This window comes from Cydia amplana, chromosome 8 (assembly GCF_948474715.1).
Source record: "Cydia amplana chromosome 8, ilCydAmpl1.1, whole genome shotgun sequence".
Lineage (NCBI taxonomy): Eukaryota > Metazoa > Arthropoda > Insecta > Lepidoptera > Tortricidae > Cydia > Cydia amplana.
The window spans coordinates 14,925,814-14,938,641 of NC_086076.1; the positions used below are offsets into that span (position 1 = coordinate 14,925,814).

General features: G+C 36.5%; 1 protein-coding gene across 27 annotated transcripts in view; it reads right to left on the reverse strand.

The window, feature by feature from the left end:
* LOC134650171 (protein still life, isoform SIF type 1) overlaps positions 1 to 12,828 on the reverse strand; it is a 167,711-nt gene that overhangs the window by 37,208 nt on the left and 117,675 nt on the right. For all 27 annotated transcript variants that reach the window (XM_063505046.1, XM_063505044.1, XM_063505045.1 and 24 more), the window contains 3 exons: positions 8,420 to 8,699; positions 8,102 to 8,233; positions 3,743 to 3,925 (listed from right to left, as the gene is read on the reverse strand). In XM_063505046.1, the coding sequence (XP_063361116.1) occupies positions 3,743 to 3,925; positions 8,102 to 8,233; positions 8,420 to 8,699 (595 nt within the window). The remainder of the gene's footprint in view (positions 1 to 3,742; positions 3,926 to 8,101; positions 8,234 to 8,419; positions 8,700 to 12,828) is intronic.

Consider the following 12,828-nt stretch of genomic DNA (forward strand, 5'->3'; position numbering starts at 1 on the left):
GGTATTACAGTTCATTGTTATATTTCAATTTAATTTTTATATGGTCTTGTAAAATGTTTGTAGTCATCTATTGGATGTTTAGCACATTAGTTTATTTAAAAATGTAACATTTAATCAAAAGAGACTAAGGAACTATCATAGGGACCATCATTCGACGTGTACGGTATAATGGTGTGTTCACTTCCTGCAAACCTATTCCCAGCTTATTAAATACAAGGATCTTTTCAAATCGAGAATCAATAGATAAGATTTTATAAACATTCTCCATTCCCAATGAGATTATTTACCACCAGGTGAGAAAGTTTTGGACACATCATTTTTTAAATATAAATAATAATACTGTACGACCTTAATTAGCAGTTTACGAGTAAATTGTTGGTAAGAACTTTTCCAAATATAAAACATTCACTCGCAATCGCTAAGAAAGAATTCGCACACCGCTAGTCGTTTCTCACTAACCATCAATTATTGGACATCGTATACGGTGTAATAAATCAAAAATACCAACACTATTATAAAACTTTTAAACTCGTTGAAAAGGTAAGATATTGTGTCAAGCTACTGACGGAATTCTGTCTTACAAAGTTTCTTGGAGCAATCTGTGTAGCGCAGGTGTAAGATAATGCTGTTAATTAATTAGTGACGTTAGCTAGTTAAGAGCTGTGGTAGCGCGGCGTAAACACCACCTTACATAGTTAAACACAAACTCGTGATACCTATAACTAGTTTGAAATTTGTTACTATCGAGAATAGAATAGGTATGACACTTCCATTTAGCGTACCTATTTAATTATTTGGCGTTACATTAAATGAATTAAAAATCCATTTTTGTTTCTTTTTTAGTTGTCACTTTAATAAAATAGTTGCTCTCGGAAATCGTATACAAAAGAGGCGTAGAGGCGTACTGAAAGTGATTTATTTCGATTAAGTGTGTATGAACTTTAATTTAGAATTCTGCATTGATTTCTGATTTTAAATATTTATCAAAGCACTTACTTTTAAGTACAGGAAATAAAACTAAGGCTATAATAATGAGGAAGAGTATCCTAAATGTTTACGTTTGAATTCATTAATTGTTATTATATTTTTTTCCATTGATTCGGCGATTTTTACTATTATTTTTTTCCAATATATTTGGGGCCAATCTTACACAGATCGCCCTAGCCCCAAACCAAAGACATATGTAACTTACCATCTATTCTCTTTGCCCAAACTAAGCAAAGCTTGTACTGTGGGTACTAGGTGACGATATACATACTGCCGTATTCGAACTTCAAGATATTCACAAGAGACGACACGTACTATATATAAGTAGTTCGTTTTTTTAGCATTAGAAAGAAGGTAAGCAATCTTGACATGTCTTTTAATTGGAAAACGCTTTTTAAAAATCAGTAACTATTACTTATGAAATCAGAAGAATATAAATGGTCGTATTAGATTCATAATTGTTACATATTTGCCATTGTTTATTTTTAAAACGTGTTTTTCAATAAAAAGACACATCAAGATTGTTTACCTTATTTCTAATGCTAAAAAAACGAAGTATAGATCCAATCTAGATACGTTATAGTTTAGATTTCAACTAGTTCTCTTTTGCAGCTCAATTAAAAAAAGACAACCAATGTCACTTTTACGTTAGATAGAGTTAGATATCTATTAGATGTAAATTGGATCTCTAAGTCATATCTAGTGGAAATCGTTCAAGAGTATATCCAGAATCGCGGAAATGTCAAATTTGACAGGTTAGATCTTAAACATATCGTTATCGTGTCTTGGCGATGTCTAAAAGACATCTAATAGATGTCTATTACAAAATCCGAATCGGGCCCATATGTAACTTACCATCTATTCTCTTTGCCCAAACTAAGCAAAGCTTGTACTGTGGGTACTAGGCGACGATACATACTTACGGTTACGTCTTGGTTTCGGTCATTCTTCCATACCGGGGTTATAAGAATAAATTATTGGTAAACCGATAAAGATACAATAAGATAGTAATATTCGCTAGTCAAACCTAATTTGACACCGAAAGGAAGGTATTTTGGCACAATAATATCGGGCGTCATTATTGTAAAGGAAACGTCATACGTGTAGTGACAAAGGTCGTCGTATAACAGTTTCCGTCGCCCCGCGCCCAGGAACTGTCGAATTTGACGGCAAACCTATTAAATTTCCGCTAAGCTGTCAACTTGAACAAATCACAGGTTTATTTGGGCCGCTGACATGGACTAGGCTGTCGCGTGAAATAAAACATTTTAGGCCACTATATGACGGCTGGGTTGTTTCTATCCGGGAGGATTATCGACGCGATTCGGGAAATCATCATCTTCCTCGCGTTGTCCCGGCATTTTGCCACGGCTCATGGGAGCCTGGGGTCCGCTTGGCAACTAATCCCAGTAATTGGCGTGGGCACTAGTTTTTACGAAAGCGACTGCCATCTGACCTTCCAACCCAGAGGGTAAACTAGGCCCGTATGGGGATTAGTCCGGTTTCCTCACGATGTTTTCCTTCACCGAAAAGCGACTGGTAAATATCAAAATGATATTTCGTACATATGTTCCGAAAAACTCATTGGTACGAGCCGGGGTTCGAACCTGCGACCTCCGGATTGCAAGTCGCACGCTCTTACCGCTAGGCCACCAGCGCTTCGCGAAATGAATAAGAGTTTCACTAGATATGAAATAGTAAAGATATGTGACGTTCCACGACAAAAGGTACCATTGCCCTTGCTGAATATTGGAGCGGCGTTAATAATAGCGTAAGCTCCAGCCGCCATAAGGTACCTTTTGGCGGCTTAACTTGATTTCTTTGATTGTAACCTGCAACAATATGTTACTCTTCGAAGGCAGCAAAAATATGTGACACGCTCTTATGTGACACATAAGATTGTGTCAGATATTTTGCCAGCCTTTGTTGTGTAACATATTATTGCAGAAGGCTGTCCTAATTAAAAATAAATTTGTTCCTTCCTTACATTTTGATAATTCAATGCTAGGTGAAAGTTAAAAATGTCAATTAAACCTAATAAATTACAGCGCATAAATGGCACGAGAGTGCGTTGAACTAAAATTGAATAAAATTTGGGGCATTATCTATGACAAGGGACCTTATTGGCGCTTACGCCGCATTGTATTTATATCAGAGCATCGTTAATCATGGCGTAAGCGCCATCGACAATAAGATACCTTTTCATAGATAACGTCACATTTAAACTTTATTTAATTAAGCTTCGGGCCCCGCGCCTTGTCATTGTTTGAAAATGTTAAACATGATTACGCTCACGTTTTAATATGTTGCAAGAGTGCTCTTGTTGGCTTTAAATAGCTTTTATCTTGCTAGCTGACTCCAATCTGAATCAAAATGCCAGAAGGCTAATCAATACGTTGTAATTACATTGCGCGGTGTTGTAATCGTATTGGATTTGCGTCAGATCCCGATCCAATTACAATTACCAGGGATATACGAAATTTTGTCCCGCGTTTAAATCCGTAACCATGATTCTTGGAACTTGAGAGTAAATTGAATTTTCTTTTTCCATTAAAAATTTTAAAATATCCAAAAGCGTAATTACGTGACGTCACTAAAGCGAAAATGGGGCTCTTTTATTTGGCAGCTAACAAAATATTCTCTCTGGTGTAAAGCATTCGGACGTATGTGGACTAGATTATAATACCGGCCCATTCAGTCCTAATAAGCTTTGAATACTAGAGGCATTAGTTTGCTTACAGTTATACATATTTACCTTAGGGTTAGGCAGTTCGCCGCTCTGTAAGCTGGCCATGTAGCACCTCAGCCGGAACTGTTCGCAATGCAGCCGTTCCAGGTTTTCCTCCCACTGCAGCATCTGCACCGCCAGCTGCGCCCGCGTCTCCGGGTCCGACACCACGGACTGTTGCAGGTCCGCCATGTGTTTCAGTTTGTGGTCCTAACGAAAAACGATACACTTTAACCTGAGTGACGGTGCTAAAAACTTAAAACATTAGCCGTAACTCTTTTAATAAGTATATGTAGCGTCACCATATTTGCTATAGTGCAAAGATTCTATTAAAATTAACTTAGAAATTCTGAATTTATTTAGATATTTCAAAAAGTTACGTTTGCCCTTCCAATTTATAATTACTATTGAATAACTAATTTAAACTACAGAGACTTAAATTTCAAATAGTATATAAAGTGAAATATTATATTAAACTGTTATAGAACCAGCGAGCGAACGTGGATTAAATGTCTTTCAAACGCTATTTTCAAGCAAGTACCTAAATTGCGTGACGGGTGTAATAGCTCTTCTGTACAAAGGGCAAATTGAATTCGTTCCATGAATAGTTTCATCGTTAAACAAAACTTTAATTCGTACATTTTCGTCAGTAAAATTATTTTATCTCAAGCAACTTTTACGCTTGTGCGGTTCGCAAAAATAATTGGTGAAATGGAACAATATATTTATTGAAACTGTGATTAAACATCAAATTACAAAGTAAAACAGCCGGCACGTACGGTCAGCAGCAGAGATAGTCCCCGTTCAGATTTAATTACCGCAGATTTATCTTCCCGTTCGTTGCCACGCAAGATACAAATCTACAATTCCGCTTTCAGATAAATCTTTTAGCCTCAGATTTATTTGTTTGCGTGTTATGTAATAATTCTCGGCTAACGTTCTGTACTTTCCATCTGAAATGGGGCGGATGTAAAACAGATAAGCTCTGCCAAAATTATGCATATTTTTTTGTATAGCTTTGCATTGATACAATAGCTACCATCAAATGGAAACCATGTGTAAACTTTACGTTATGAATACATTTTACATGACCGACCAGGTACATTATAAATTATATAGTTTCCTTATAATCCTTATACAAAATAAAGCAAGTATTCAAGTGATCTAAACCAGTTTTTTTATTGTAAAATGGTATCTAGCTTTAGTAAAATGTTGAAGCTGTAATGTATTTTGAATAGTACGGGGTCCTCGTGGACTCGCGGCCGAGAGTGGCGGTATGAATATTAATAGGCGCGCGCCACCTGCCTGGATAACTATCGTGGTGATAAAATAGATCGCCCTCCCAACCGTGTTAGCTAGCACGTGTGCCAACCTTAATTACGTTATTTTGAACTTTCCTAGGTATACGGAAATAACGAGTGCAAGCGTAGGTAAAATTAGCAAAAGCTGCAACAGTAATCCGGTTACAAGACTCTTTAAAGGTTTTAAAGCTAGTCACATTCGTATTCTGTGGACATTGCATTAACTTCGAAAACATTTTGTTACTAACCTCGGTGGCAAAGGTAAAATTAACGGTTAGAAATCGATTTATGTTTGACCCGCTACTCTCGCTGTAAATTCAGTCAACTATAAACATAGCGGCTACAAATTAGAGCCTATATTCGCATGGCGGTAAATATGTAGCGGTGGGAGGCTGCCACAAAGGCTTTGACGCGTGTTGCGGTCGGCCAGTGCGGGTCGGAAATGGTGCGATTTCCATCCAGCGCACCGGGACCGCATGCCGCGCGACGTCGAACCTTCACAAAGTTTCCAGAGGGCCTACCGCGAACCACGTTCGACGTGTTGCCTCTCTGTCGCAATTGTAAATTCGTACGTAAGTGTGACAGGGAGGCAACACGTCGAACGTGGTTCGCGGTAGGCCCTCAGTTTCCTACCCGTATGTCATGGCTAATATTAAACTTGAACATTGATAATAAGTAACAAGCACGTTTCTCGGATTGCAGAAGAACAATATAATATTATCATGTATTGTTCCCTAAAAAACAACACATTAATAAGTCGACTTTAAAAAGGATAAAATAAAATCTAGACACGCGGTAGCGTGTCCAGCCAAGTTCAAAGAAAAAGAAACTGGCGACGCAGCAACCGTGTGTAATATTACACGAAACATTTCGAGCTACTTTTGAGCCCTTCACAATCTAGACACGCGGTAGCGTGTCCAGCCAAGTTCAAAGAAAAAGAAACTGGCGACGCAGCAACCGTGTGTAATATTACACGAACCATTTCGAGCTACTTTTGACCCCTTCACAACTTGAAACCTACTTATTAACCTACACACATGAAATTTGGCACATGTATTGAAGTCCCTTAGCTTGTACAAAATACAAAATTTCATAAACATAGCTCAAACAGTTATTGATAAATTAACGTTTAAAAACCGGCATTTTTGTGACTGACTGACATATAGATCAAAAACCTAACCCACTTCAAGATGACTTAGAAACTTGATATTTGGCATCAAGGCAGACTATTAGGTGCATATAGAGGGAAAAATCTGAAAACTGGAAATTATTGATATTTCGATGGAAAAAAATAATAATAATTATAGACCAAAAACCTAACCCACTTCTAGATGACTTAGAAACTTGATATTTGGCATCAAGGTAGACTATTAGGTGCATATAGAGGGAAAAATCTGAAAACTGGAAATTATTGATATTTCGATGGAAAAAAAAAATACTTATACACCAAAAACCTAACCCTGACTTAGAAACTTGATATTTGGTATCAAGGTAGACTATTAGGCGTAAACAAAAGAAAAAATCTGAAAACAGAAACTTTTTGACAGTTAACCGCGCGTTAGCGAGGGTCTCCTTTTCAGCTTAGGCAAACTGCTTTCATGATGAATACTATAATAATTTCTGTACAAAAAGTAATGATATCCCAACAAAAACATAAATGTGAAATGAGAGCCAAGTTCAATATTAAGAATACCTATGTGTCGTTGTTGACTCGCCGACAAAAGAATTGAGATCTATATGGGCGCCAAGTTTTGTGCTGTGTAGAAAATCCTGAAATTATAAAGGATTTGTCTTGGCTAGTTTTTAACAACAAGCCAAAATTTTGAAAAAGTAACATAGATAAATATATATTACCTATATGCCTATAATACGTAAAAACTAGCCAAGACAAATCCTTTATAATTTTAAGATTTTCTACACAGCACAGAACTTGGCGCCCATATAGATCTCAATTCTTTTGTCGGCGAGTCAACAACGACACATAGGTATTCTTAATATTGAACTTGGCTCTCATTTCACATTTATGTTTTTGTTGGGATTTAATATTATCCCTTTTATAAGCGCTAGCAACTGATATACTTGAAGTTGGTGCCTATAAATCGAAAGGTGCATTAGTGGAAATAAATAAGTACAAGTACGTAACATAAATTATTATAAAGAGGATATTCCTTCTTTAGACATGGAATCCTTGACAGATATTTATCTCTCTACTCTATTGAGGATGAAGAGCAAATATAAACGTCCAAAATTGTTGTTCTTTCATTCTCTGATTCTATATGTATTTGTAAAGACGGAATGTGAAAATTAATAATGCAATAAAATGTACACGACGTAAATACAACGTCGCTGTTACGTCACGGCTTTAAAAAAGCAATGAACATATTCAGGAAGCGCTGAGCGAGGGCAATATATTTATCTCCGTAAATAGAGAAGCTTTTCGTCTCGCCCGGTTGTATACTTGACGGTTTACAATGAACAATGAGCAAAGGATTTAATTCAAAATTAGACTCTCGCTTCATTGTAATAAAGCCGAACGTCGGCATATAAGAGATCAGTTTACAGGGGTAGTAAGAGATCTGTACTAGTCAAACAATGGCTGTGTTAGTTCAGGCCGAGCGATGAGCAGTCGGGGTAGAATAGTGCATTAGGTATTTCAGTTAACCCCGGTTTTATTTGTACTGGGCGAAACCGCACGGCTCTTGAGTGGGAGCCAAAGCTAACCCGGTATCTTAGGAAGCTGGCGACCACGTCGATATTTAATTTCCCTGCGGACCGCCGAACAGGAAAATCAACACGATCTTTACCTAGCAAGCGGGTATGATTAATTGCCGACTTGGTATAAATGTTACATGCCTTGACTCGTTTTTAATCGCGGGCACATACCTACTTAGTGTCGGACAAAGCTAACTGCATGGCATTTGTAAGTGTGAGAGTATCATCATATATGCCAAATTTCTATGAAAATGTGACATATTTATAATGATACTCCTTGTGTTGTATTAAAGCCGGTGCAGATTTAGCTTAGCTGGAGTCTATTATTTTTGATATGACTTTCATTACTTACAATTATTTTTATTTTACTTACAGATTCAATGGCTTTCTCGAGACGATAGATTTCTTCTTGAAGCAGATGGAGGGTGCCGGTCTTGCCGCGATGCCTAGCGAAGGCTGCTGCACAGGCGCTGTGTATGCTGTTCACCCAATTCTCCAATTCCACCTTGAACAAATATGCGTATAAGGATTGCAACTCTTGATATCAATATTTAAAATAAAGTTTTTCAATTATCTCAATTTATCTATAATTATACTCGACCTGTACGTATAATCGTATATGCTTATTCGAGCGTATAATGTACATGATTATAATGCGATCAGGAATATTAAATGAAGGTATCACACTCACTTGGCAAGGTGCTTGGAATAAATACGCATCGCCGAACGCGGTGCTCAGGCAGAATATATAATCACGCTTCGGATGCTCAGGGATGGGCTGCATAATGGCTCCGTCAACAATGATCAGGTGTTTGGGCGCCGCCTCGACGGAGCGGCCCTCCCTTGAGTCGCACGGGTAGAACAGGAGCGTGGTGCCTTTTAGGCATACCCAGTAGCCCTTCCAACCTCGTTTTCGAGCTAATTCGATCTGATGTTTCTTGCGTAGCAGCCACTTCTTCACACTCAGGAAACTGTGGTCAAACAAATCTAAGTTATAATACGAAACTAGGTATCAAGCGTAAAAGAGAAGAGTCGTGGAATATACGGGAATATCGATTGCCGTATATTCCACGACTCTTCACTTTTACGTCTGATACCGACCGTGTGACTAAATGACCGTGAAATGTATCGACATTTCACGGTCATTTCACGGCTCTTCTGTTTCCGCCCAGACTCTAACCAGGTATTCATTTAATCCACAAATAGCTGAATAGATTCATCTATTTGTGCTATTTTTACTCAATAAAAGGCATGTATATTTGTCGACTAAGAAATTAATTTATTTGTCTTGTTATCTCAATAAATAAAATAAGTAACACTATTTATTTGCTATATCGTTTTGCAAAATACGGATTTGTTCAATTAAGTCAACTATTTTGTCAATTTTTTTATTATCATTTTTCTTCCAGCAAGGTGTACAATATTGTCTAAGTCGGATCACAAGTTTGTATCGGTACAGCTTTGCCTTGTCGAGTAATTCCATGGCTCCATCAGCGCTTGTCGAAGTTGCTTTATGGATTTGTTTTAGAAATCATGTGGAGACTCAAAGCTATTGGTCACATTGTTTTGAGACTGCGATTCCAGTTATCGCTTTTTGCCGGTTTTGCCTTTTTTCGCATGCATGCATTGGTAAATAAGTTTGCTAAACATGACACTTTTATTGCAAAATGCCAAACGCAAACGTCATATATGAAACTTAACCTTCTTATTTGCTAATAATAAATCATACCACCTACATACAACCGCATTCAGAACCTCTTTCATTTATGAATTTAGAGATTTAAAGCCAGTAAAAAAGAGAACAAAATATAAGATACATTTTATTATTACAAGAACAAAATATGTTGCAAACAAGAGATCGCGCGAAGTAAGAATCAACGAATAGAATCATACTTCGCGCGATCTCTTGTCTGCAATAATATGAGTAATTTACTTATCCAAATTGATTGGTTACGGCGATATGGCTAATATTTGGAAGGAAATAAATACGTTGTTTCAAAGTACATTCTCGGAAATTCATTCCACACTGGATGAGTGCATCCATTCCAACCTTTGATATCTTTTGATGAAAAATGCGAAAATAGTTATTTATGTCATATGTACTGTGAAACGTTGTACGATACAATATGTGCGAATAGGTAATTCGCAGTTGTATGTACTATTATAAAATGAGATGATCATTAACTCTATAATATTAATTATTATTAGAGTTAGGATTATTATAACTATAAGAGTTAGGAGCCAAAAAATGAATTCCATACAAATTTTTAGAAGCTCTAAATCTAACGTAACTTGTCGTAACGTAATGTGAATACGAGTATATATCTAAGTATATTATTAAATTGTGTAAACATATTTTCTATAATGTCAATACCCAGGAACGAAAATGGTGACACTGATTTAAACTTTCACGATTTTTACACATTATTAAATTATATAAGACTGTCTTCTCCGAGACCACGGGGACAACGCCGTCCTCGAAACGTCGGAGGTAAATCTTAAAACTTAGATACGCGATTAAGTCCCGTTGTATAATTTGAAAATGGTGACTATGTTTGTATGGCGAAGCGGTCGTCCACTATCGACTTATTATTAAAAAAAAAACATTTCATGTCCTCAGCAATTTTGCACCTAAATTTGTACCAGCAACACGGAAATCTCATTTCCACAAGTTGTTTTTTTCTTTGAGGACGATATAATTAAAAATGAGCCATCTAAAAGGAAAACATATATTGCTGGAAGGTTTTTTTGTCGTTCAGGAACTGCAATTTTAGTTCATTTATAATGTAAGCCTATGGCAACCGGGACTGCAAAAATCTTTTAAATCCATACAAATCGGCTTAGTAGTTATGACATTACGCGGGACAAAAAAAAACCTGATAAAAGCTTACATATATATGTACATACATTGACTACTACACTTTAGATACCCTTCCTTTTGGATTTGCCTTACGATTACTCGACAGTACGGATCTTAATCCTCCCTATAGTTGGGTATAAGAATATAACGGATCCACTCTTATCACTAAAATCACCATCCAAGTGTAACTAAAGGGTTTATTGAGTATTTTTAAGCGCAACTCATAAGAACACGAACCTCCAAATAAAGACACCGTATCTATATACTCGTACTAGTAGCAGTATAGAAATTGTGTTATTGTATGTTGTACCTAACCCATGAATTACACATTTCGAGACAATGCATTTTGAATTTAAAAAAAAATTTCTGAAATGTACTCAAGTCTCCATAAAAGACTCGGGTCAATAATGAAATTTAAATGATTCCAGTTTCGGCATAGTTGTATGAAAAATACAGTGGAATCTTAAAGCAGAGGACTCAAAGGACTCTAGTGTTAATCAACACTAACTACCTATGCAACAGTGTGAATGTAGTAGGTACCTATGTTACTTGTAATATTTTATTTGTCTACATTACGTACAATGTCTCAATTAACGTAAATTGCTATTGGTGTTTTGCACGCCTATTCTCTTTTACCGATAACTTATTATGTGTTCCTTGTCTACCTATAATTAACAGCGCAAGATAATACACACAATCAATATACTGCCGTATTCGAACTTCAAGATATTCACAAGAGACGACACGTACTAGATCCATTCTAGATACGTTATAGTTTAGATTTCAACTAGTTCTCTTTTGCAGCGCAATTCGGGCAACCAATGTCACTTTTACGATAGATCGTGTTAGATATCTATTATGTGAATTAGATCTCTAAGTAATATCTTGTGGCAATCGTTCAAGAGTATCTCCAGAATCGCGGAAATGTCAAAGACAGGTTAGATCTTAAACATATCATTATCGTATCTTGGCGATGTCTAAAAGATATCTAATATATGTCTATTACAAAATCCGAATCGAGCCCTAAGGCTCCTGCTCACGTAGCCATATAAGTACTTCGCCACTTATAACCATTAGGGGGGACATTAATCATTGCTAGGAATAAAGGTGCGGCTAAATTAAGTGATTTATGAAGTGCTTTACTTGCGCTTCGCGATAATGCTGACGTTCTCTAATTTTCTATAGAGATGATTTATCGAAAGCCCATACAGCGTGTTTGATTTGATTTCGATAGCTTTCACCCTTAAAATTCACTTATTCGCTGAGGTATTAATTAATTTAACTTCTTCCAACAAAATTGGAAAAGCTGATTTATAAGTCAGAATTGGGAAGTTATCGATATAATAACAACTCTATAACATTATAAAATATTTTAGCTTTTACTTTGCTTTTAAACTGCAGTTGTGTTTTTAGGGTTCCGTAGCCAAATGGCAAAACGGAACCCTTATAGATTCGTCATGTCTGTCTGTCTGTCTGTCTGTCCGTCCGTATGTCACGGCCACTTTTCTCAGAAACTATAAGAACTATACTGTTGAAACTTGGTAAGTAGATGTATTCTGTGAACCGCATTAAGATTTTCACACAAAAATAGAAAAAAAAAACAATAAATTTTGGGGGTTCCCCATACTTAAAACTGAAACTCAAAACTAAAAAAAATATATGATGTACATTACCATGCAAACTTCCACCGAAAATTGGTTTGAACGAGATCTAGTAAGTAGTTTTTTTTTAATACGTCATAAATCGCCTAAATACGGAACCCTTCATGGGCGAGTCCGACTCGCACTTGGCCGCTTTTCTTGTTATAGCTTGCCTCATCGCTTTGTCAGAGTAGGAAAATCAATTACCGTATCCCCCACGGACCGTACCTATTCATCTATTGGGGATAACCTTAGTTTATCTTATTTCTCATGAGTCATGACTGTTAACTACTTTTATGAAAAAATACACTGTTCAATACTATGTAAGTATATTAGAGATCGCCTTTGTAAAAATCTATTTTCATTATAAAATTACATTTCACATTCTTTAGTCTCATAAAGCACGTGAAAAGCAATTACCAAGTTATTCGTCGGCGAGTGCTTTGTCTTAAAAAAAGTATTAGCCAGTGTGATTAGAAAGAGATCAGCGATTAATAAATACCTACATCTCTTTTATTCACACGAGATCTACATCTACAGTCTACAGGTCATTTCTTTTGCGAAAAAATAGTCGGCCTTTATTGGCTTTGTCGCCGTTGG